General features: G+C 42.3%; 1 protein-coding gene across 1 annotated transcript; it reads right to left on the bottom strand.

Annotated features, from left to right (window-relative positions):
• Window positions 1–165: 165 nt before the first annotated feature.
• On the bottom strand, window positions 166–26,346 carry ddhd1b (DDHD domain containing 1b; the record flags this gene model as incomplete). Its single annotated transcript, XM_079215464.1, has 14 exons — window positions 166–350; window positions 2,371–2,625; window positions 6,629–6,807; window positions 8,187–8,251; window positions 8,557–8,706; window positions 11,496–11,568; window positions 14,268–14,524; window positions 14,851–14,957; window positions 22,996–23,105; window positions 23,193–23,340; window positions 23,916–24,044; window positions 24,476–24,652; window positions 25,491–26,117; window positions 26,214–26,346. The coding sequence occupies 14 exons, from the start codon at window positions 26,344–26,346 to the stop codon at window positions 166–168; spliced, it is 2,595 nt and encodes an 864-aa protein (XP_079071590.1).
• Window positions 26,347–27,185: the final 839 nt, after the last annotated feature.

The following is a 27,185-nucleotide window of genomic DNA, read 5'->3' as shown; positions in this document are numbered from 1 at the left end:
TGGGTTTTTTTCACTTATATTTTCATCTGAAATAAAATATTCGAAAGTGAAGTGACTGAATAAGAGACTTCATTCTTCATTTTGTCTGTCAGTTTATATTTCAAAAGGCGTGAATAGAAAGTGAAATAACCCCAGCCGTGATGGCTCCATGTGTCAGTTTGCATGTTATGAGGTCTCTGGGTTGTCTTCTGCAGGTTCAAGAAGCTCTTGTGGTCTGTACATGAAGGTGAGGAGGAACAGCGCCACATCATAAGAGCACCAATAGGCCGTGTGTGAGGTCACTGCTGACCAATAGCGGCTCTCCACCAAGCCCTCCCGCAGCTCAAAGTCGATGCGTCTTTCCAGTTCCACTAGAACAGAGAAAACAACAGATTAGTATTCAGCTGCATACAATGTCAGAAGAAGATATTTGCTTTAGTTGTTCTCTTGACCCTAGTTGACTTTGGTCATATTGTCTGGAGTGCTCACTGTCAACTTATTAATAAGTCTGTGTATTTTTCGGGAATGATTCTTAACAGTACTGACACTGCCAATTTACATTATGAAAGGTAATGTCTACTGCTTTGATAAATAACAGACGATGCAGAAATATTAAAGAATTAACAGTGCTAAAATTAACATCAAACCTTCAGAGGTTGGCAAATGTCTTTTTTATTCAGCCCATGCATATTCTTTATGTGTGCAACATGAAACCTGACTGTCAGAAAACATATACGTAACAATGAGAGATCTCTTCAAAAACATCCGTCCATTGTGATAGCAGCAGGCTAAGCAGGGTAGTCCAGATGTCCCTCTCCCCGGCAACAATTTTAAGCTCAAGCTCGGGCTAAAGGTCACAGTCTGATGAAGCCACATAATTTGCAAATTCTGAAGTCCCCAAAACTTCTGCTGGCTGTACCTTGACATTCGCTCAAAGCGATGCAGAAAAGTTGATTCACGCATTTGTTACTTCAAGACTGGATTACTGTAACTCCTTATTATAAGGCTGCTCCGGTAAGTTTCTTGTGTACTAACGAGGACTAGGAAGAGATATCACATTACTCCTGTACTAGCTGCTCTCCACTGGCTTCCTGTAAGATCAAAAACCACATTTCAAATCCTTCTCCTCATGGTGCACCATCTTATCTTAAGGAGCTTATAGTACCATATTACCCCACTAGAGAGCTGCGCTCACTGAATGCAGGGCTACTTGTGGTTCCCCAGAATCTTAAAAAGTAGGATGGGGGCCAGAGCCTTCAGTTATCACGCTCCTCTTCTGTGGAACCAGCTTCCACTCTCAGTCCGAGGGGCATGTTCATTTCTCGCATAGTAGAATCTCCTCGCCCATACTCAATATCTCCTCACCCCCTCTGCACCCCGACAAAACTAATATTTGGGGATTCCATAATCAGGAACATCAGTTTGTTTCACACAGCCACAATAAATAAACTTCTCAAACCCATGGATAATCTTTCCCACTCCTTCACAGTTGATACATTTAACAAAGCAAAAGTTGAGACCATCTATAACTGGTATTGACAAACTACACCCCGATGGGCTTTTTAATCCAGCCCGTCAAATATTGGTACAAAATTGTCCAAATTAGAGTAAAGACCGCATTCATTTAGCCTTTTCCCTGCAATACCCGGCATTTCAGTTGATCCCACTCTCCAGTACGAACACTCCAGGGCTCACACAATCTGCACTAATTCTGTTTTGTTTGGCACAGGTTGCACGTTATTGTTGTTTTAAAAAGATATGCAGTGCAAAATAAATTCAATGTAGAACAGGTTAATTGTAGCCACAATAAGCTATTATTTTGCCAAATATTTGTTATTTTTTGCATTTTTCTAACAAAGTGATTGCACATTTTATTAGTTGTTGTCTGATGGAGCAATCTGGTTTACTTTTCTTTATTCTATTATTTGAAAAGGCACAGATGGAGGAGTCACAAAAAGTTGTTATTTCAATAAAAATTCAGCATGGACCATTTTGTTACAATTTTGTTAGTGGGGCATGACTTTTTTTGTTTTTTACTGTTATATCATCTCTCTTGTTTATATTGTTATTGCTTCTATTGTTTATTTTTACCATGTAAACTGCCTTTGAGTACCCTTTAAAGCGCTAAACAAATGAAATGTATTATTATTATTATTGCTATGAAGTATTGGTAAAAGTCTGGTGAAGTCTGCATCAATTGGACTTTGCAGCATTTGCAGGCTTTCTTGTAGTGTGGAAGTCTAAACGTTTGTTTTCAGCCGCTGATCCCATGGTCTGTGGCCACCTTGAGCCAGGCAGCAATAGTCAAATGGTAATGGTAATTAGACTTGTACAAGCCAGCCACTCAAATCCAGCTGCGGGTAAGTTTCTGACCAAAAGCACACTACTTACAGGAGGTGTTATCCAAGACAGCTGCGGTGGACTGGTACATTGCAGGCTCCGCCTCTGTCCTCCCCTCCTCTAGTTCTTTGTCCTTTTCTTCGCTCTCTGCCACTGTTGCTCCTTCTCCCAATGCCACATTTTCAACTTCAGAGGCCCCACCCTCAGAATCTGATGGCTCCTCCTCCACTCCGCCCACCTGGCCACTCGAACGGGAAAAGCGGGAAAACAGGATTCCTCCGATTCCCTTTCCAAGACTGGCAGCACCTGAGGGACAGTAAGATTCATGCTTCATATACTGCTTTCATTTCAGTCATTCGTGTAGTAAAATGTGACAAAGGTTGAGTAAGCATTCCTATGGTAGCCCAGTATTCATGTTAAATTGTGAAAATGTTTGGACCTACCACTAGGCCATGCAGTGGGTGTCAGGCTGCGTTGTCATACATCTACTGAGCCCTCTGAAAGGCATCACACCTACCTACCGACCTTTAAGCTGTAATAAGATCCTACTCTCACCAAAGCGAAGAGCTTAACTGCTTGAACTGCTTTATAGCTAAATGGGATGGAGCTACTTACATTATTCTACATTGTACTTCCACTACAATACACTTTTCTGCACTTTATCAGGTGACTCACTAATCTAAAACAACTAGAACAACAAGAACATAATCAAAGCAAGCCAGAGCCGGTCCTGCCTCCTGCCCCCTGCTGATGCCCCTACTCTCTACCTCCCTCTGCTGACATGAATCATTTCTGTCATTCATTGAATGTCCTGTAACTCTGTTACGTTGTTCATTCTGTATACATGACATCTATTGCTTCTGTCCAGCCAGTGAAAGTTTTTTTTCAGATTTTCCTGATCTGATGTGAGGTCCCGGGACATGTGTACAGATTGTAAAGCCCTCCAAGGCAAATTTTTAATTTATGATTTTGGGCGATACAAAATAAACTGAATTGAATTAATAAATGGACTGTACTTGTATAGCGCTTTTCTAGTCTTCCGACAACTCAGAGCGCTTTAACAGAACATCATTCACCTGATGGGACTAACTAACATTTACACACCGTAGGCACAGCTAGGGGAGCAACTTGGGGTTAAGTGTCTTGCCCAAGAACACATTGGCATGGGCTAGCAGAGCCAGGGATCGAACCGCTGATCCTCTGATTAAAGGATAACCCTGTTCTTCCACTGGCATCACAAATAGACTGGCTTCCGGTCCAGAGGACGACCTGCTTCTCGTTCCAGCCATGTTGCCCTCCACCGGATAAGTAGGTTAAAAAAAATTTATGACAGAATAGTTCTAATCAGTGCCTCACTTTAGTACTTTGAAACATTTATCCTATTTCCATATTTAACTGGCATATTTAGACATATTTAGTAGTACAAATAATAATTCCACATCTAATGAATGAAAAATGTAAAATGTCTTTCATCAGCTTACATTGGCCAATAATGTGCCTTTATTCTCTACACTGCATCCAATGCATGGACTGGACAGCATGATGTAAGCACAATTGCTTTATTGATTTGTTTAGAGCAGGGGTATTCAATTAAAATTCAGCGATGTCCAGTTCGAGAGAATTTCCTCATGTAAAGGTCTGGAACATCACAATAATCTCTAACTTGCGCTGTATTAGTTAGTCCCAGATATGTTGAAGTATCTTAACAGTTGTATTAAAGTCTGTATGTCAACAACTGAGAAAAAAGTTCAATTGAATAATATCTCAACAATATTTATTGTCAGATTTCAAATTGAACTGGATGAATTATAAATAATACATACTTCAATACTGAATACATTATATTCTCTCATTTCAAGAGAGATAGGGGATGCAGTTAAGATTAAATAAAATAACAGAAAGCTTTTGTAAATATGTATCTTTAAGTACTTCATTTAAAAAAAAATAACTGAACTGAATTGTCCTGCAGCTTAAAATTCAGTTCATTGAGGTAGGAAATGATGTCACCTAAAAATCCCCACGTTTCTGAACATATATATGAGACATACTGGTTATGGACTGCTTTTGGTAGGACAGAACATAAGAGTCTGTCCATTCTTGGTTAAAGGCTCTGGTCTCGCTGTCCGCTTTTCTCTTTTTGGAGAACACCAAGTGAAATAACTTCTGTGACTCACGTTCTTTCCGACACAGTCACCTCATTTAAGAGTAGACTTAAGACTTTCCTCTTTGTTAAGGCTTATAGTCAGTGGTGTATAAAGTACCCAAAAGTCGTACTTGAGTAAAAGTAAAGATACCTTACTGGAAAATTACTCCAGTAAAGGTAAAAGTCACCTATTAAAATACTACTTGAGTAAAAGTCTTAAAGTATCTGATATTTTCTGTACTTAAGTATCAGTATTTTTCTGATATAAAATGTACTTAAGTATTGAAAGTAAAAGTACAAGTACATGACTTTAATAAAAAAGCAAAGGGTCTGAATTTTGAGAATTATGAAGTTTTTTCTTTTAAGTGCTATGGCCACCATGACCAAGGACAAGGAGTTGTGTTGAAAATAACTGGGTTGGCTGTGATCCATCCACATATATTATGTTCAACATAATATATTGTACCTAGGTATACTTTTGCATCTACTATGAACTTATCATCATAATTCTCAAAAAAGCAATATGACACTATGAAGGAGTTGTAACAGTGTGTTTATAAGTATGCTCATTCCGCCCGGTCCGTGGGGCCCTTGGTACCGGGCCGTGGGGCCCTTGGTACCGGGCCGCACAGAAAGAATGAAATTAAAATTACATTTTTAAATTCCATTTAAAAAAATCAAGGCCGGAAAGATGTTTTATTGTGAAAAAGGACCGGATACATCCGTCTGTGGTAACCTCAGACGGAACCTATTGACACATGTCAAGATGTTACGTTACTCTAAAAATGAAATTTAAGTCTGTTTCAACTCGGTGCCGGTGATCTGGATTAAAACCAAGGCAGAGTATCCTGAGATTGTCAAAAAAGCACGAAAACATGTGTCCATTTCAACATCCTGTCTTTGTGCAGCGGGTTATAAGTTAAGAGTAGACTGGACTAAAGGTTTAGTTAGGAGTAGAGTCAGTAGACTGGACATAACGAACACACGTCGGGTCTCCCGCCTCTCCGATGTCGGACCCGGTCCGCGACGCATAAAGGTTTGTGACCGCTGGGCTAGAGGATGTAGAGGGAAAATGCTGAATATTGTGATTTGCAAAACCTGCTTGGTGGAGTCTGTGTTCCACCACAGTCCCGGATGTGTTTTTTTTTTTCTAAAGATAGATTTGATTTTGTAGCGAGTAACGAAGGTTTCAGGGGAAATGTATCGGAGTAAAAGTATCAGTTTTCTTTGCAAAATGTAGTGAAGTAAAAGTAAAAGTAAACAGAAATATAAATAGTAAAGTAGAGTATAGATATCCCAAAAAACTACTTAAGTACAGTAACGAAGTATTTCTACTTCGTTACTATACACCACTGCTTATAGTTAGGGCTGGTTCAGGTTTACTCTGGTCCAGCCCCTATTTGCTGCTAGAGGCCTAGACTGCTGGGGGACATCTTAGCAGTGGCGGGCCGTGGTATTCCTACCAACACCTTCATCAGCTGTTTAACAGCGCACTGAATTGCACTTTTTGTTTAATTTATTTTGAATTTGTGGAAAAGCTGCTCCTCAAGACAGTGACTTTTCCCATAGTGTTTGTCATAGATTCAGTGAGTGTGTATTCTCAGTTAAAGTTAGGTCATTTGAGTCTTTTTGAAACTACTTCTTAGTTGTTGAACTTTTTTTGTTTGTGCATGAAAGCTGTTGAGTCCGTTTTAAAATTGGCTGAAGATTCTGAATTGTTATGTATGTTGTATTACCTCGTGTCCTGAAGATGCAATTTGGGTTTTTTAATTAAAATGCAGCTAATTGAGTGTAAAAGGGAATAGTTCCCTCTCTAGCATCGCCACCAGCTGCTCGTTTTCGTTCATCATTAAACTTGTTTTTGTGTTGGCATACATATCCTGTACTATCTCAGGTTCAAACTGCACCATCTTTAAATAAATGTAAGACCAGTTGAGAACCACTGCCGTAAAGGCTAGAAAAGCCTGTTAAAATATAAGCGCTGCGTACATGGGACACATCGACATGGACTAGCGGAGCAAAGGATCGAACTGCCGATCCTCAGCAGCTCCAGTGTCTCTCAGCTCAGATCAGGTACACGCTTGGCTGTTATAATCATAAAAGCGCTGATTTTCAGTTGGGTTCACAGGTATTTTCATGTTTTGTTTTTCTTTGCTGTGAGCTTACCCATGATGCTGGCTTTGCCAAGGCTAGTGATAGACTCTCCATAGTGACGTCTGGCCTGAGGTGGGGAGGTGCAGGGGCTGGGGATGCTCTCTGAGTCGGAGACGGATGCGGTTTCCTTCGGGGGGTTGAGCAGTGTGAGCCGGATCTGATCGTACCGTGTTGGGCTGGTGGTGTTGTACCTGCACATCACATCCACATTAACCTCAGTCATGGAAACATGCAGTCCTTGTCTTCAGCTGTACTTTAATTAAACTGGGCACACTGTAACTTTAATCACAGGTGGATTCTATCATACAATAAACATGATACTTTTTATACCATGGCTCCTATTTTATATTGTTAAGAGCAACAAAATGATTTTAAAAAATCAGAGAGAGAGAGAGAGCGAGAGAGAGAGAGAAAAACACTGTTAAAGTTTTTCTCGATGGCATTGCTCTGGCATTCAGAACCACCGTAAAGAATCTCAGAGTTATCTTTGATCAGGACTTGTCCTTTAACTCAGCGGTCCCCAACCACCGGGCCAAGGCCCGGTACAGGTCCCTTGGTACCGGGCCGCATAGAAAGAATGAATGGAAAAAAGTGTGGGGAAAAAAATCAAGGCAGAATATCCTGAGATCGCCAAAAAGCTCTGAAAACCCTGCTTCCATTTCCAACATCCTGTCTTTGTGAAGCGGGTTTTAAGTTACGCAGTAGACTGGACATAAAGGTTTAAGTTAGGGAGTAGACTGGACATGAATGCGAGGCTACTTGTGGTTCCTAGAGTCTTAAAAAGTAGGATGGGAGGCAGAGCCTTCAGTGATCAAGCTCCTCTTCTGTGGAACCAACTTCCACTTTCAGTCCGGGGGGCAGACGCAGTCACCTTATTTAAGAGTAGACTTAAGATTTTTCTCTTTGATAGCGCTTATATTTAGGGCTGGCTCAGGTTTACCCTGGTCCAGCCCCTAGATATGCTGCTATAGGCCTATAGGTGCTATGCTATAGGACTGCTGGGGGACATCTTAGGATACACTGAGCTTTTCTCTCCTCTTCTCTCTCCTTCTGGATGAATTCATGTCTCTTCAATCTACATTACTAACTCTACTTCTTCCCTTTGTGCTTCCTCGCCTCAAGTTTCCATAGATCGTGGCTGTCTGGAGCCGGTCCTACCTCCCTGCTGATGCCCCTCCTCTCTACCTCCTTCTGCTAACATGGATTGTGGTTATCTGGATCGTGGACCATGCCTACTACTCATTATATGAATAATTTCTGTCATATTCATTGAATGTACTGTAACTCTGTTACGTTATTCATTCTGTACACATGAGATCTATTGCTTCTGCCCATCTGGGGAGAGGGATCCTCCTCTGTTGCTCTCCTGAAGGTTTTTCCTGATCCGATGTGAGGTCCTGGGGACAGGGCTGTCGTATGTGTACAGATGTTAAAGCCCTCCGAGGCAAATTTGTAATTTTGGGCTATACAAAAAAAACTGAATTGAATTGAAAGACTGTGGATAACATTTCAGGAATACATTTAATTAATAACCAAAATAATATCTGTCATATACTACCACTTATCTTACCAGTGGATTTGAACAGGTGCAATGTTACTGTAGTGCTTTACGATAAGAGGCTCCAATCTGTATGCCTGAAACAAACAAACACAAACAGATGCTATGAGCAGATGGGTTGTCACAAAATTACTTCAAAAATGTTAGACTTTTTTTTTTAATAAATTACTTCTTTTTTATTTTAACGCATTTATTTGAATGTAATTGCCAGTTTGTTATTAGTTTTCATTGTTTAGTTGTGTAATCTAATAACAACACTACAAATTTACATAGCATCTAGTAAAAGGTTTAGTTTCTGTTTGTTACCCATTAGTCATCCCTAAACATCCTAAATGTTGTTGCAATCATAGTGACACACTCAGTTGTGGGTAATGTAGCTCACCACAGGGTCTGTGGGATGGAATATGTTGAAGAGGCGTTTGCAGATAGATGTGGGGAGGATGTGCCCCTGCACACCATTGTTTCCAGGCCGTATCCCTCTTAAGGCCAAGAAGACAGCCAGAGGAGAGCCCATGCAGAAGAAATTTTCGACCTGCCACACAAAAAACAGTCCAAATTCAACATGAGAGAATAAGAGAACCCATGGATTTGCAGTTTGAATCAAAGGGTTTGGAGTTCATCAATGGCTTTGATGAACTCCAGTATGAAATATTGGGTTTGTGGTTTGAATCAGAAGGTTTGCATTTTGAATCAAGGAGATTTTAGTTTGAACCATAGGGTTTGGAGTTTGAATCTGCATGTTTCTCATTTAGATTGGAAGGTTTGTAGTATGAATCAGAGTTTCTTATTTGAATCAAAGTGTTTGTAGTATAAATCATAGGGTTTGTATGGAGGCAGACTCGCTGAAGGATTCACAAATATATTTTGTCATTTGTATTAAATGATTCTCTCCCCTAAATATTTTATAGTTTACATACAAATAGTTATTGTTGTAAATTAATGTAAAACTAAATCCACAAGGTTCACAAATGTTTCTCTGATCCTCACAAAATATTTATTGTTTTAAATAAATATAAGAGAAATACACAAGTATATGTACGCAAACATATTTGCAATTTTCATCAAAAACATTTCTGGATGTTGTTACATTTACCAGCCAATCAGATGTCTCCTTCAGTTCAGTCAATGACGTAAGCATAGATTTGAAAGTATGGTTTTAATGTGAATTCATAATGTTACATGCTACAATTATGAAGAAGAGAATGGACATTAAACTAACAAGATCCAGCTGCCCAGAGGTCAGAGGTCAACCTCCAAATGGTCTAATGCAGCGATCCCAAACCTTTTTTGTGCAGTCTGCTCTGTAACTTAGTTTTGGTCGCTGTCACTGCAGAAAACCCAGCTTCCCAAAGATAGGATGTTAGAAATGGAAGCCGGGTTTTCAGAGCTTTTTGGCAAACTCAGAATATTCTGCCTTGATTTTAATCCAGAACACCAGCAGAACTGAAACGTACGTAAATTTCATTTTTGGGTTAACGTATCACGTGACGCACAAACAGATGTATCCGGTCATTTTTCAAAATAAAACATCTTTCTGACCTTGATAATCAATCAACATTTGTTTTATTCATTCTTTTTGTGCAGCCCGGTACCAAGGGACCCACAGACCGGTGGTTGTGGACCGCTGGTCTAATGACTGTAAATGGATGCTTTTCTAGTCTTTCGACCACTGAAAGCACTTTCATTCATTCACCAAAGGTTCAGGAGCATTAAGGGGTGTCTTGTCAAAGGACACTTCGACATGGACTGGAGGAGCTTGGGATCAAACAGCCGATCTTCTGATTGAAAAACAACCCACTCTATACCTAGTCATTTATATATACGTAAATCACTAAATACATTTGTTGATTCTTTGAATCAGAAGGTTTTGAGGTTTCACTGACACTGTTTTATATAATCACAATGTTTGTAGTTTAAATTAATGGGTTGTTGTTTGACTCAGAAGGTATGGAGCTTGATTCAGATGATCTATAGTTTGAATAAGTGTGTTTTAAATCGGAGGATTTGTTTGACAGAGGATTTTTATAGTTTGAACCATTGGGTATGAATCAGAGGGTTTCTATTTGGAATAAGTGGGTTTATAGTTGGAATAAGTGGGTTTGAATCAGAGTTTGTTTTGCGAATGGTTTTGACATTTTTGTAGTTCTAATGAGAAGATTTTGTGTATGATTCAAAAGCTTTGAGCTTTTAAGAGTTTGAGTTTGCATCAGACAGTTTGTAATTTGAGTCAGAATGTCCATAATATTATTGCTTTACAGACAACTCGGAAGTCAAAAATGTCCAGTCTCCTAATAAAAAGTGGTAAAACATCAACTAAACTGTATATAATTCAAATACATACTTTCACACAGTAACACTTGCATGTCAATTGATGTCAAAATATGTTGTTATGTTGTTGGACTTGCCCATAAATATCAGTTTGTCAGTCAGCCATGGGTTTTGTTTACGTTTAGCATTGTGCACCTGGAACACTTGGAGGTCAGAAGTTGGAAATTTCAACTGAGAAAATTCCGACTTCTAAGTTGTCTGGAATATTAATCAAAATGCTTGTAGTTGGAACCAGAAGGTTGTAACTGTAACCCCACAGCAAGAGGGTCTGGGTGTTCCTTCTTTGTGGAGTTTGCATGTTCTCCCTGTGTTACCATGGGTTACCTCCAGGTTCTCCGGTTTCCTCCGACAGTCCAAAGACATGCAGCTTAAGACTCAACATTGCCCGTAGGTGTGAGTGTGAATGGTTGCCCTACGATAAGACTGGCACAACGTCAGCTGGGATCGGCTCCAGCGGCCTGCAGCCCTGAACAGGGTAAGTGGTCTAAACCAAATCTAGGACACATGCTGAAAATTAAATTGTGGTGGCAGGGGCGTGGTTAGCTCAGCTGGAGAGGGGGGAAGGGAGAAGCGACACAGGGAACAGGTGTCGGAATGAGACCTAATTGGCCTCAGCCTGGAGCAGATTGTGTGTGTGTTGTGTGTCTTGGCTATATAAGCCAGAAGATGGTCAGAGGAGGAAAAACGAGGGGCGAGGAACGCAGGTCCCAATAAAGACATTGCCAACCAGCATCAAGGTCTGCTTGTGTCATTTGTGCTCTTCTAAGGGGAGCCCCACGTTGGGCGCCAGTGTAACAAGATTCAAGTCTCCCCCACACACACAATCTGCTCCAGCTGAGGCCAATTAGGTCTCATCGCGATGCCTGTTCCCTGAGTCGCTTCTCCCCTCCCCCCTCTCCAGCTGATCTAACCACGCCCCTGCCACCACAGAAATGTCTTGCAGAGGCTGATGACAACCGATGACGGATACAGTTCAGTAAAGTGTCAACTTACCTTGAATTTCAAGGCTGGCACTGCACAAATCGAGGTACGCAGACCCTGGAACTGATCCTCCAAGTCCCTCAACCTGGGATGATAAATAGTATTAAATACATTAAAATGACTCCAATGAAAGTCTTACGTTCACACTACAAGCAAAAAAACGGCCAAGCAAGGCCAGCTACATTATCGCCGTGTCACTGATGAAGTACTCAAGCACTCTTTCGCATATCGGTAAATAGCACTGGCAACAGCATTTTTTTTTCTATGGGATAAAAAAGGTTTAAACAGAAACATATGAAGTTGATGCTTCACCTATCAAAGCATACATTGATTTACAGTGTGTCACGCCCGTCACACAGCGACACCGGATCCGTTTTCCTAAAAACCTTAGCCCACTCTAAGGCATGTGTAAACTCAAATCAAACCATATCAAATCAAATGTTATTTTATCATCCAAAAGAGATCCATTTGGTCCGAGGCGCTGATTCCTGCAACCGAATATTGCAATTTTGGTGAACACAGGTAGTGAAATTCTGTCAAGTTTTGTTTTTCCCATAAAGAGAGGCCTCTGTGAGATGGAGAATTAGGTGGAGGTTTATGCAATGAGGCCTTTCTGATTCGTGGGAGTGTCCAAATGTTAGTCAATTACCAATTTAGGAGGAACATTGGGGAAGGAGGTGTTACAGTGGTCTTTAATCAGACTATTACCCAATAACTTTCAAGTTTATACTACCGGAGTGTACTACGTTAGGGAAAGGTTTCTCGACCAGATGTCTAACTGACAGTGCTGTAGCTAAATTTAAAGAAGCGATTCCATCTCCATTTAATTCAATACCATGTCTCAACACTGGCGGGCCGTGCGTTTTTGACTTCGGCCTTCGTGTGGACAGCAGACACACACTCCGCCACACGGCATCACCACGAGCATGGCGGGAGGTCACACGGGGCGCGTGGACCGACCCACGAAGCCACTTCAACCACCAGCGGAATCCCCCGCCCGCCGAGCAACGCACAATTATGCAGCGCCTCAAGGTCGGACGCCTCGAGGTTGGAGGCGTCGCTACACGTTTTCTCTACACATGAAATCACATGAAGCTCTAGCGTAAGTTCAGACCTGAGATCACCGTCAGAAGAGTCATAGCACCCAGCTGTTAAATAGCTGGGTGTCCCCAGCTGGGTGATTTAAATACGACTGCAAATGTAAAAAACAGTAACACAACCAGCATTTCACTCACCAGACGCACACAACCCTCCGTAACCGGGAAAGGCGTCATCAGTAAATCCAGTAAATCCTGAGGTTCTAGGGTCGAGATTCTAGCGTCACTGACCAATCACACCGCAACGACAGCTGTGATGAATCAGACGTCCAGACTCTCTAGAAGGCTGTGTCATATAGTTTAACCAGGCTACTCTATAAAGAGAGGTGAAATGTGATTGGATAAAGATGCCGTTAACCAGCTGCCAAGCCGAGTCATACCAGAGGCCTGAAGGAGCAGAGGAACAGATGAAGACAGCTGTGCAATGAGAAAATGAGCTAATAGGGGAAATTACATGAAATAGCTATAACTTTTAATTTTATAAAATAGCTATAACTTTGTGATTCTGTTTAGGCCAGCAGAGAAGGCTTAAAAGGCCCTGATGGCCCGCCACCGTGTCTCAATATACATATATAGACTCCTGTGCTAACTTTAGTCTGTCCCATATTGATCATCTTGTCGATAGTGCTACAGCAGGGGTGGGCAATTAATTAAAGATGCGGAGACTGCAGCTGGGAGTGGACCACCTGTGAGAGCTTTGGGACGGCGGAGGGGCTCGCGGCAGCACCCGCTGCTCGCTAAGGACAGAAACTGCATAACAATACGTGCTTTTACGTCAGTCTCCAAGTCGTCAAGTTGGCAACACTGCCTGTCGGTGAGGCTGCGTAAGCGTGCGCGCGCACATACATAAATCACCTTCAAAGTAAAAACAGTGTCGTTGTATTGCATTTATGGCGTGCATCTTATTTATTTATTTTTCATTTTTGATTGACCTCACCAGCCGGGCTGGGAGAGCCTGCGGGCCGGGTGTGAGCTACAGGCTCACAGGCTCACTGAGAGTGACACTAGACTTTATAGCCCCTCGAAAAAAGAAGATAATAAAACATTATAACAAAGTTCACTCCATGGTATAGCCTGCAAATTAAAGCAAACATCGCAAAAAAAGGATATGGCGTTCCACCAATTTAGAAGAATTTCACATAGTTTGGCGAGATTGTCTTTAAACATATAAGAAGGCCCTCCGTAAAGCCAGAGGAGCCTATTACTATCACTAATAGAGAAAAATAAGAACAACCCTAGGTTTCTCTTTAGCACTGTGCCAGGCTGACGGAGAGTCACAGCTCTGTAGAGCCGTGTATTCCTACAGACCTCAGTAGTAGTAGTAGTAGTAGTAGCTCTGTGGAGCCGTGCATTCCTACAGACCTCAGTAGTAATTACTTCTTTAATGATAAGATTCTAACATTAAAGAAACATTTATAATCTCCTGCCCTCAACTGTTACCGATCCATCCTCAAAAAATGTAGCCTTATAAACAGCTGTAAACCCCAATATATATTTAGATGCTTTTCTCTCATTGACCTTGACCAATTCTTCAACGGTTTCTACTTCTAAACCTTCTACCTGTCTCCTAGACCCTATCCCGCCGAGGCTGCTTAAAAAAGTTTTTCCTTTTAATTAGCACCTCTCTACTAGATATGGATCTTTACTTAAAGGTAATGTGCCATAGTCTTTCAAAGTAGTGCAATACCTGAGGCGTGTGAGTCTCAGCTGCTCTTGAAGGTGGCGCTCTTCATCACTCGGCCAGCGCACCTTTGTTTCCTCCGCTTCTGGTGCTTCTTGATGATGAAAACGCACAGGGTCCCAACCCGTCATGATATCGAAGGTGATGACGCAGCCCAGAGAATGTGATACAATGGACACCTTCCCATTTTTCTCAAAGTCTGGATTTCGCGAGCAGAAGAGTGAGTACAGACGATTCAGCTCCAGAGTCAAACCCCTGGTAATCTACATACACACACAGATGCAAAACAACACACATAAACAAATGTATGAAGTATTTACCTCTATTGCTATTTGTAATTGTCTCAATAAGATTCAAATACATGTGGTTATGTTTGATGCTCAACTGTCTTGATTAATCATCTATTCTTTCATATTCAGGAAGTAAATCATCATTTAGTGTTATAGAGCCATCAGGGGAGTTGATTTGAGCTCATGGGACAAAATGCAGAAACACAGCTGCCAGGAAACATAACAAGGCTAAAACCCAGGATGGATGTGTTCCTTAAAGGGAAGTGAAAAGCTGTAGTGTACAATAGTCTCAGTCTCACCTCATCTCTGTACAGAGGGCTGGTGTAGTACATGATGTCCATGGCGCTGCTGTTCAGCATGTCTCTGAGACCTCTCACTTTGTCTGGGGTGATGGAGTCCACCGTGTCTGCAGGGAGATTATACAAATACATCTACGCAGGCGCTCCCAGAGAAGAATGACTTTTTCAATACTGTTTTATATTCCAGAAAAAAAAGGGATTTTGATCTGCCATACATTCATACGTATGTATTTTCATATTTGACAATGATCAGAAGTGAATAACATATGTCCAACACATCTTGATACTGCTGGCCAAGACATTTGGAAATTACATTTCATATAAACAGAAGATGAGTACTAATTATTTTGGAATGTCACCTTCATCAATCTTTTTTGTCCATGACAAGGTATCACAAAAACTAATGACTACATTTCATTGAAATCAGGTGCAGCTATTTGTGGTCCCCAGAGGATGAATCTGTTTTTTTGGAGATGCTCTAGTTCTTTCCCAGTTTGGGATATCCACAAGCCAAAATATCACACTGTTCAAACTCATGCCCCCCGGGAAGGCCAGCCATTGCAAATTATAGGGTGACATCCACTGGAGGCCCCAAATCCATTCTGATCGTCCAGCACTGTTCTCCTGACTTTGAAGCTTTTATCATAAACTGTAAACCCCGTTTCCCACCATGAGTTCGCTTCATTCATACTGGTCGGTGTTTACATTCCACCGCATGCCAACGTGCAGGAGGAACAGCGGACACTCGCCGACCAGATGTGATGTGTGTGGTGTACAGTGGCCATAACAACGGTAACTTCAGCAATGAACACCCCAAATACAGACAGTTTATTAAATACTCAAACAGATGGGAGAACACTTTAGTTCAGTTACAGCACACTCTACTCTGAGAAACTGCAACACCAGATCTCAGCAAGTGCTTCTGTCTGGAAGTATATAGAGGACATTTGTCTGTTTGAGTATATAGAGGAAGATTTTAGGGGAAGGTCTTACATATCAAGCACTACCTTTTATTATTAAAGACTACTATAATACTTGTATTTTCTGTAACGATGCAACCAATCTACCTCCTGTTTACATCGGCATCCGCATGCCCAGTGTATGTGATATTCATTTTCAGGCTTGCTAGTATGGACGGAAATAATTTAGCAAACGCCCAGGAGGACGGAGATTTTTTTTTTTAAACGCCGGTTTTGAACGTGTAGCATAAACGTCAGAACCTCTGCAGAGCAGCCGGCCCAGATTCTGTCTCTCCATCCACTCTTAAGCACTGTGCTGATTGGTGTTCACAGACATTTATCTTCACTGGAGGAGACATGCCATGTACCAGCCTGCTTCAAGACCTCCACCATCATCCCTGTCCCCCAAAAAACAAGGAATGACTACAGGCCTGTCGCCCTGACCACTGTGATCATAAAGTCTTTTGAGCACCTTGTTCTGTCCCACCTCAAACCCCTCACAACCCACTCCTGGACCCCCTGCAGTTCGTCTACAGAGCAAACAGGTCTGTAGATGATGCAGTCAACCTGGCCCTCCCGATGCAGTCAACCTGACCGTACAGCATCTGGACTCTTCAGGAACCTACGTCAGGTTAGTGAACTTCAGCTCTGCCTTCAACACCACCATTCCGTCTCTGCTGCAGGACAAGCACACCCAGCTAAACACGCCAGACTCCACCTGGAAGTGGATCACAGACTTCCTATCTGACAGGAAGCAGCATGTGAAGAGGGAGAAACACATCTCTGACTCTCAGACAATCAGCACTGGTTACCCCAAAGGCTTGGATGTTGGAATGTTGGACCTTCTGCTCTTCTTCCTGCACAAACAACAGCTGCACCTCCCGTCACCAGTCCGTCAAGATCCTGAACTTCGCGGATGACACCACCCTAATTGGACTCATCTCTGGTAGGGATGAGTCTGCCTAGAGGTGGAAGATTGATATCTGGTGACCTGGTGTAGGCTGAACAACTTGGAGCTCAACGTTGTAAAGACAGTGGAGAATGGAGATGGTGGTAGATTTCTGCAAGAACGCAGCCACACCTGACCGCCTCCTGGGCTCCACCATAACCAAGGACCTCAGTGGGAGCAGAACATCAGCTCCATCACCAAGAAGGCTCAGCAAAGGATGTTCTTTCTCAGGCCGCTGAAGAAGTTCAACCTGCCAAAGACCGTGATGGTGCACTTCTACACTGCCATCACTGAGTCTATCCTCTGCTCCTCCATCAGCGTCTGGTACGCTGCAGCCACTGCCAAGGACAAGGGCAGACTGCAACATATCATTTGCTCTGCTGAGAGAGTGGTTGGCTGTAGTATACTGGCTCTCCACACTTGTTCGCCTCCTTGACTGAGGCAGACAAGAAAGATGGTCGCTGACCCCTCTCACCCTGGACACAAACTCTTCAAGTCTCTTCCCTCTGGCAGAAGACTGCAGTACATCAGGTCCAAGACCTCATGCCACAAGAACTGTTTTTACCTGTGTGCAGTTGGGCTCATTAATAAAGCCCTGAAGCCCCACGGACTCGGACACTTACATCCGATACCTCACAAGAGATGTGTGAGCAGTTTTTAAACTTTAAAAAAAATAGAGTCAAGGACATAAGGTAACAACTCATATCCTGTTGAACAACAAATCACAAAAGTTGTCCAGTCCTGTTTCCTTCAAATTAGAACCATCTCCAAAATCAACCATGTGCAGCCTTAAAGAGCTTATTTATATAATTTGTCCAAGTATTCTATTGATTATTAACAGCTTATTAGCAGCAGGAACTGTTCCATCAACTCTTAAACATACTCTGGGCCAATCTCGATTTTAATTGTGCAGCTTTTGACACAGCAGACCATGCCATTTTAATCAATTGTCGTAAAATCTGGGTTGGCATCTAGCCTAGGCTATTTCATTCTTACCTTTCAAATAGAAGCTACTCGGTCACCATAGGTAATCACTCATCCTTTTTGTCTCGCATTACTTGTGGTGTACCGCTAGGTCCAATTTTATGCTCCCACTAGTTTAAATCATCCAACGTCCCAATGTCTCTTGTCATTGTTACGCAGATGACATACAAATATACCTTCCCTTGAGACTTTGAGACCTGCTATTTTAGACTTAGTCTTAGTGATATCAACTGTTGGCACAAACGTTTCTTGTCTGTTTACATAAAGTCTACTGCCAGAAATGTAGTAGTACTATTTGATCTAAACTTTGAACCACAAATCACAAAGGTGGTCCCGTCCTGTTTCCTTCAAATTAGAACCATCTCCAAAAGAAAAACAATCCTCTCTCACCCTGACCTGGAAAAAGTTATATGTTTTTTAAGACTTGACTACTGTAACTCCCTCCTCTCTGGCATCAACCAAAAGTCACTCTCTCGCCTCAAACTAGTTCAGAATACAGCAACAGGCTTCTGTTTTTTTTACAGACGACATCACATCCCCAACATCCTGGCTTCTCTCCACTGGGCCCCTGTTCGTTTTAGAAATGATTTAGAGATTATACTGATCACTTTTAAAGCCAAATTTACAAAGCTAAAAGCCTCAAATCTAAAGGTGACCGTGCCTGAGGAGATAAGGCTTGGATAATCAGTAATCTCTTTGAAATCACTTCTTAAAACCCATTTTTACAGACTACTTTTATTTGATGTCATCGCTTTACTGCTTTAAGTGCTATATAAATAAAGTTATTATTACTATTATCCCCATGACAATTACTTACATTTTCACACATTTGCACAACTCTACTCAACTTGACACTTTAAAAACATACTTGTTAAAAACACTAATTAATCAATTTGTTTGTTAGTTAGTTTACCATGTTCTAATTGAATTCATATTTCCTGTTTTTTTATTATTTATTATGTCTGTTTATTGTCACACACCGATCACCAAGCCAAATTCCTTGTATGTGTAACGTACTTGGCAATAAAATTGTTTCTGATTCTGATTACGCAGGTAAACTACTGTAGCATTTGCTTAGCCTAATTATCTATGATTAACGCTTCGGAGCATGTCGCTTTAAGCCTTGTGATCACACCAGTCTGAGTTGCAGATTCCTCGCCCTCCGAAAGCTGCAAAATGCTGTCCCTCTTCTGGGAGGGAACAGTGTGTTCACCCTTTCGGCCATTCCCCCCGGACTGGCGGACGCTTATATCCTTGGTCATCACCAGCGTGATGAGGACCATCTTCACCTGTAAACATCAATCTGTGAGATTGATAGACATTGCACTTATTGCTGGTATTGATAATGTATAAAAATGTTATGTAACATTAACATGACTGTTTTTGCACGGTTAGCAGAGTGCTATCCCTTGAGCTACTTCAGTGGTGTGCTAATGAAACGTGTTAACCAATGTTAACAATCTATTGTGTCAGTGAAGAGAGTGTCCCCACCCTCTCTCGCTGTAGCATTAAGCATTGTCTCGCTTCCGGCTTTCGCAGTTAGCAAAGTGCTCTCACTCTCACAATAGTTAGCTGATATTGATACAGTTGTTTCCTATAGTGTTGTCACAGTCAGCAGACTTGAAATCAGTAAAAGTGATTTTACTCTACATGGCATTCACCCATTCACACCAATTCATACACTGATGGCAGTGTATGAATTGGGCTAAAGTGTCTTGCCCAAGTACACATCGACATGGGCTAGCAGAGGACGACCTGCTCTACCACCGAGCAACAATCGCCCCACAGTTTGGATCCTCTTAAACCCCAAGACTTTGCCCCTCTTGTCTTAGCCTTGAGTATATAAATAGCAGCATGCCTAGCATGATGCTGACAAGGGCTGCTAGGCTGGCGAAGGTGGAACTCCTAAAAGGTGATGCTTGTCTCTCGTTGTCAAGGTAGTTGACCCCAAGCAAACCAATTCTAAGCTTTTCAATGCAGAGGCTGTGGAGTACTAAGTCTGACACGAGGGGGGAATCACTACGGCTGAGCTGGCCCAGATGCAGTCACTCCTACTGATCCTCCATTCTGGTGCTGGTTCAGGGAATGCTGGTGCACCCAATTGGTCAGTCAGGTCAAAATGACCATCAAAAGCGATTCAAGAAAAGTCCTTGCCCTAGCACTCAGCCGGAAGGTATCGGCGTCGTCGTGGCCAAGGGTGGAATCAAACCTGTGTACCAGCTGTAACACATCAAAGCTGGCAGTAAACAAAGGAAACCCTGAAACCGAGCTGTCCTCACGCTCTCCTCATGTGAGAACAGAGGGATGGATGATTGTATTAGTAATTTTGTTTTCTTTTTTTACAAGTGGGACCTTTTTATATATGACGGGCTGTATCCTAACAGGAGAGAACCGAAAAACTGATTTGTAATTGTACTAGTTTTATTGCTTTAGCCTTAATTGATGGTTTCCCCAGCAAGATCCTGCCCAGCATCCTGACTCTGCATTTCATAGCCCTGTCCATGACAGTGCGGGTGCTGCTGGCACTGTGTCTGTTTCCTGTTCCCTCATTCCTGTTAGGATCACTTAAAAGCAATATGAAATACCCACATATTCAAACATTCCACACAGAAACAACCTCATCACAGTTTCAATCAATTCTGTTATTCCCCCGTTGTTAAAACAGCTCAATTCTGTCAACCGAATGTTTAATCCCTTGCCAATAATTATTTTATCTGCCAGGGTTTTGCATTACAAACAATGTTGACTTTTTTTGTGATCACAGCATCTTGGACTAGCACACCTCTAATTTACCAAGTTCAACTTTTCTCTCCTGATTAGAAATTGCACCCGATCCCTAAATTCCCTCTCTGTTCCTCATTTCTGCAATGCTTTTACTGAATCACACAAACCTTTTAGTATCAGTGAACAGTTTGACCTCGCCGTAGAGGAGCTTGTCAGTGTTTTTAACAGTTCTTGCACAAGCATTATATATTCCGTAGATCCAGTTCAGCTGTAAGATGCTAAAACCTCCTCTCTGCCATGGTTCAATGAAGAATGCTGGGAACTTGAAAAAAGGATAAATTGAGCGCCTCATCTGCCACTCAAAAACATTTAATGTTTTATTATATATCTATTAGTACTCAATTAAAGAAGCAAGGAACAAACATTTTTCTAAACTGATACATTTAAACAGGGCCACATTCCCAGAATTCTCTTTAAAACTATAAATGTAATCTGTCCCCCGCCTAGCCAGCCAGTCGAATCAACCCCAGAGAGATGTGAGGAGTTTCCTAATTACTTTTAAAATAAAATAATGGAGATTCGGCAACAGTTTTAATACTGAACATGGAGTCACCCTCTCCCATTGTATTGGCCATTAAACCTGGCACTACCACTGTTTCTTGTAGCATGTCTTGCCTTGTTGATATAAAAAAGTTGCAATTAAATGACTCCAAAGTGGGTGTATTATAATTACCCTCGCTGGCTCCAGCACTAGCTGCATAAATAACCTCTAGTCTAGACGCCTTATCGAAACATGTTCAACACAATCTAGATGTTATTTATGATTAAAACTGACTTTTGACGCTCAGGTGACCAAAGTTGTACACATCAGGTCATTCCTTTCATCTGCAGACCTAGAAAGAGTCATTCATGTCTTCATCTCGTCGAGGCTTGACTACTGCAATCAGCAACTTCTTACTCTTTCCCCATGGAGGGTAAGATTGTGTCCTTGCACTCTGTTCTATTTCACTTAGAGAATGTCACCACAGATGTCTGCCTCTCAGGGTGAGGTGCAGTGTGGCAGAACAGAGCATCTCAAGGACCGCATGAAGCACATCTATGTGCTGGAGCCACAGTTTTAGCACCTCAAGCACTTCCCGCCATTTCTGAGAAGGAAGCACATGCTTGTCCAGTAGGGTAAGATCTCAACCATCTTTCATATAAACCGTTACGGGAACAACAAATCCACTCAGTTGCTGCGGGTATCCCAGGATCCTCTGACATGGGCAGCCCTTCGTCTGACCAGCCTACGGGCAATGTATCTACCAGGTTAAGGGAACCAGGCGGCGGATTTCCAGTCCCATCACAAACCTCCATCACTGCTGCATAGGTTCTGCTGTGGGATCCACATCCGGAGCCAGTGGGGTCAGATTTGGCATCCAGACCTGTCGCCTTCAGCTGTTGGTTTGGCTGACTGAAGGACCAACCCGCTGCTGAGTGATTGCATGGAGCTGTCAGAAAGACCATTTCGAATGCCAGAGTGCTGTGTAAGTTTCTGCATTACGAGAACAGGCGGATGCTGTTTTCTGACTTGTGCACAGTTCGGGACAACTACCCAGTACATTGCTCTGTGCCTGTATCCTTGAGTTTCTGCAGTCCCCCCTAGAAGGTCTCGCTAGGGACGGGTATTGTTAGGATTTTATTGATAATTCTACTCCTATTTATTGTCCTTATTGGTACGGTTCTTTTTCAATACTAAATAATTGCGTTTTAACAAATAATTAAACAAATTCAGAACAAAAACATATATTTCACTGGAAACTCATTTTAACATAAATAATATTCCTCCAGAATGAATAACACAGACATCGTTCAGTATCAATCAAGAACTCATGGAACTTTGTCAGAAGAGATGAAAGTAGATATCTGACTCAGGTCTTGGCAAGGTCATCAACATTTGGTTTGCGTGTGCCTGTGCCTCCTACAATATTATAAAAAAGGAAGCCTTGCCATATGTTTCACCTACATGTATGAAATTTGGTAGGCAGATGTGACTGTGTTGAGGTACAAAAAAAAATGTGGGAGGTCGGTCCTTTTGAATTTGAGGTGCCATTTTTGGTGTATTTTAGTTGTGTGATTTCAGGAACTATTCCTACAGACATAATCAGTCCGACTTAAACTTTTGGGAATTTAATCTATAGACCGTAATGTTTTTCTGGAACCACCAGCATGGCGGCCATCTTACATGATAGCCATGAAACATGAAGTTGTTTCAACTCGAATGTACATCATGAAATGACTGATGAGTTAACTCACCACTGAGCCACAGTCACCTTCATGTATGAGGTCATCTGTACCCTTTGACCCTCCTGAAGGCAGGCCAGCACTAAGAGAATATTTTTTTATTTTGATAATCCAATTAACTTTTCTAAAATACCACTTAGGTCTCAACGACATTTTTTGCATAAATAGCTTAATTGTCAATTTCTAGTGCAACACAGCACTAACAACTTTTGTTTTGGATGTTTGTGAGCTTGAGGTGCAGCATACCTCCATCCAGAGCCAGTTTTGACCTCCACTCCACAGGAAGGAACTCTACATGCTCTGTTGTGCGATCAGAGAAGTGCTTCTCCTCCATCTTTCTGGCAGCGTCTCTCATCCTACAAGTCAAAACAATTACTTCAAGAATTATTCGGATTCTTTTATCAGTTATCTGTGCTCCCACTGGCAACCTCTTGATATCTCACATGCTGGTGTTCCTGATGATGCGGCCCTGGTCCATCTTCTGGCCGATACCATGCACCACAAAGACGATGTGCGTGGTTTCAGGTGGGGTGTCCTCAGGGGCTGCCTCTTCTACATAACCCCGATGGAGACGTGTCCTGCTGCTAGAGGCTGAGGGCATGAGAGGGTTCATTATTAGCTGAGGTGATGTGTTTCACAGCAGTGTGCCAGTGTTTTATTATGTGACATTGCCAACTATTAACTACAACAAATAAACTAAAGTGGTCAAACCATTTTCCTGTACAACAAAGTAAACTTTGTTCTAAAACTTAATTTCTACCGTGACATACATAGATGAAATTCAACCCTTGCATTCAACCCATCCTAATCATTCAGAGCAGTGGGATGCTGTAAAGCATCCGAATGCAACTTAGGGCTCTGTCTCACACAAGGACACTTCGACTTCCCCTTGACATCGCCAAGAAAACCATGTGACATGTTCATTTACTTTGACCCTGATCTTGAGATCTTAATGTAGGTCAAAGTGCACAGAACAGCCCTAAGTAGTTGTATGTATAATGGTTTTAAGAGCACACCATGAATGAGGTTTTAATAAATATCTATTAAAAAAAATAATGAAAATAAATCAGCCAGTAGTCAGAGAGGTGCCACCACTGTGTCAAACAGGTTAAATTATTCAGAAAGTTGCTCATGGACGTGAATGTCTTGTGACATTTTCCATATACCTTTAGAGAAGCCCAGTTTCTGAGTGACCGTACGCGCGATCTTGGAGGTGGTGGCGTCGCTGTACAGGTACACCTCGTCCACACTGTGCCAGTCCACGTGACTCCTGCTCAGCTTCAGACTGTGGATGGCTGGGAGACAGGCACACAGTGATTAAAAGCAGACAGACACACTTCATCCAGCATAATAAATTCACCATTCCTCCATGAGGGTGTGTTGAATGCGTGTGAAAGACCATTTACTCAAGTTGCGATACAGACTGTACACATACTCAGTGACTTCCCGCCTTCCCTTCTCTTAGGTGAGCTTCCTATTGGTTCAGCTGGAGTCAGTTAAGTAACATCACCTGACTTGTTTTGTGGCCCTGTTCTGAATGGCAGAGTTACCCAACACACACACACACACACACACACACACACACACACACACACACACACACACACACACACACACACACACACACACACACACACCTATCACAACACCTGCAGAGCCTCTATCTTTGTCTATCACACACATGTCGGTCTACTTTCTTCCACTCTCTCTCTCTTATATTCCGTACCATCCTTGCTGTCCACTGTAGTCGTCACCACCTCCATCTCGTAAGTGTCCCTCATCTGTTGCCCCCGGAAACGGGCAAGGTGTTCCATCTCGATGTGGTCACTCTCGTCCTCCTCAAGGGGAAGCCACGTTCCATCAATGAACCACTGACCCCTCATCACAGGAATACGGTCTTGTTCTGAGGGACATCAGTTCACACACTATTTGAAAGGTTGTGTAGCCCGTGCTAGCTTTTTTTACTTCCCTAACAGGAAACACAAACACTTCAAAGATAAATAGATGTAAAGTGATTGAGAGCAGAAAGGGGAAAGTCAGTGAATCTAGTTTGGCAATACAAAAAATGTAATCAATGAGGTGAAAAGTATTGAAAACTGAAAAATACTGGAAGGTGGTTTGTGGGGCGCATCAGAAACAAAATATTTCCATATTTCCAAATAATATAAATAAAAACTGTACATTAGCAGCAATTAAACTTTGATTTAAAATAATAACATGCTCATTAGATTATTTATATACATCATCTTGCTAATACATGTATAGTTTACTTAGACAAGAATCATCAATCAATTAGTCATTGACGCCATTTTAAATAAAAAAACGAATAATTGTCCAAGTCTTGTTATATGTTTTTGTAAACTGACTGTATTTGTGCTTTGGAAGTGAACTCTGAGAACTCATCTTTTTCCGTTTCTAATGAGAGTTAGCAGAGCTAACATTGCTTTCTAATAAGTGACAACTAATCAAGTACGAATCAACTAATTGTGTAACTTTAGCACAAAAGATTAGAGGTTGCAGCTGTGGAGCTGTGGAGCTAATAGTCCTGCTGGTAGTAGTGTGTAGTAGTGTTAGTGGCTGCAGCACCGTGGTAGTAGAACACAGCAGTACTGGTGGTAGTAATACTGCTAACGATACTTCTAATGAATACCACAGTAGCAGTGAAACGGGCAGCTGGCGCTAGTACTCATATAGCGGTATATTGTTACAGCATTATCAGTATGCCCATCAATCATACTCACGGTTCCAGTAAACAGGGTAGCATTCCTTCTCCCTGATATCCACTTCATAGAGCCCCCCACGAACACACACTGCCTCCACGCTGCCGCTCATGTGGTCCGGGTCCCTCGTCTCCTCCGGCCCCGGGAGCCCCTGCTCTCCGCCGCGCGGCATCGTCAGCTCCGCCCGGCCGCTTCCCCGGTCCGCCGCTCCGCTCTCCGGCTGGATCTCGTCGGACTTGGCTGCCTCCTTCCCCTCGGCCTCGGCGGGATCAACGGGCCGTTTGACCTTGTCAGAGTTCTGTTCACCGAACCTCCGATAGACGACCTCGATTTTTAAAGAGTCGTGTCCGACGAATGGCTTCCACGTCCGCTTGTCCTCTTTGTAAAACCAGCGGACCTCCTCTGGCCCCAGATCCGTGACGACCTCGCCGCGGTGCCTGGAGCTATTGGATCGGATGCGCTTCTTGGTTGTGACATTCCCGTCACTTTCGGTGTAGTTTGGATCAATTTCCAGATACGAGGAACCCGAATATTCCTCCCCTGCCAGGCCCAGCATCAAGCCATCCTGGGACAACAGCGGCAGGTGTCTATCCAGGCCGGGCTGCGCCAGGTCCCGGTCCAGGTCCAGGTCCCTGTCCAGGTCCCTATCTAGGTCCCGGTCCAGGTCCCGGTCCAGGTCCCTGTCTAGGTCCCTGTCCAAGTCCCTGTCTAGGTCCCTGTTCAGGTCCCTGTCCCCAGCAACACCGCTGTCTCCCACTGGATTGTCGTCGTAGCCGGACACGAACACATCATTTGCCATATCCCATTCACTACTGCTGACAGAGTTATTTTCCGAGCTTTGTTGGCGGATAGTCGGTTTATCATTCATACTGCTCATTATTAGCCTCCTAATACATGAAAAATAGTGTGATTCAAAAATCACAATGATGTCATACCGTTAGAGTACCAGATTATCAGTGTCTTTCTCCCCAGCTGGTAACATCTGTATGCAGAAGTGGTCTGACCCGACACTATCTGCGGACATGATAGCGAAAGCTTCAGACACACGTAGCCGCTGTTGAAACGCTCCTGCTGTACATGGAGCGTTTTCCCATGAACACAACTGCTGGAATAATCAATGTACGGTATAGCTAGGATGGTAATCTCAGTTGATCCATATTGTCAAGTTAATGACAACAAAACACGTATTTCCTGTTGAAACATTCAAAATAAACTCGATGCGCGAGGAAGAATAAGCTGCTTTCATAACTCTCTCAATAAAATGCAATGCCCATAAGCATCTGCATACAACTGTATACAAGTACAATAATATAATTTGTTTTCTTTATTATTTTATCTCTGTGTAATATCCAAACATAGCTTGCAGCCAGCGTCAAGCCTATTTTTGTATTTACGCTTTTATTTTGAAGACAAGTTAAGTAAATGTATTCTATCTTTTGCTGACATGACTCAATAGTCACAAAATGATCTAAAATGTCATCCAAAACTAGGCAATACAATATTTAAAACAAATATATATTCTAAAGCAATTTAAATTGCAGTTAAAATCTAAACGTAAAAATGACTAACAATAGTCTAGCGTTAGTTGTTGTGTACACTCCATATAGCGTTACCTTCTAGGCCACCGTAGTTATATATGAGGAGTTCCTGTCCTGGCCGTCATGGGAATTGTTTATCAGAGGGTTTTGTGATCGTTTGGCCTCTAAATCCTTTGGA

This window comes from Taurulus bubalis, assembly GCF_910589615.1.
Source record: "Taurulus bubalis genome assembly, chromosome: 3".
NCBI lineage: Eukaryota > Metazoa > Chordata > Actinopteri > Perciformes > Cottidae > Taurulus > Taurulus bubalis.
This window is presented reverse-complemented; position numbering and strand designations above follow the sequence as displayed.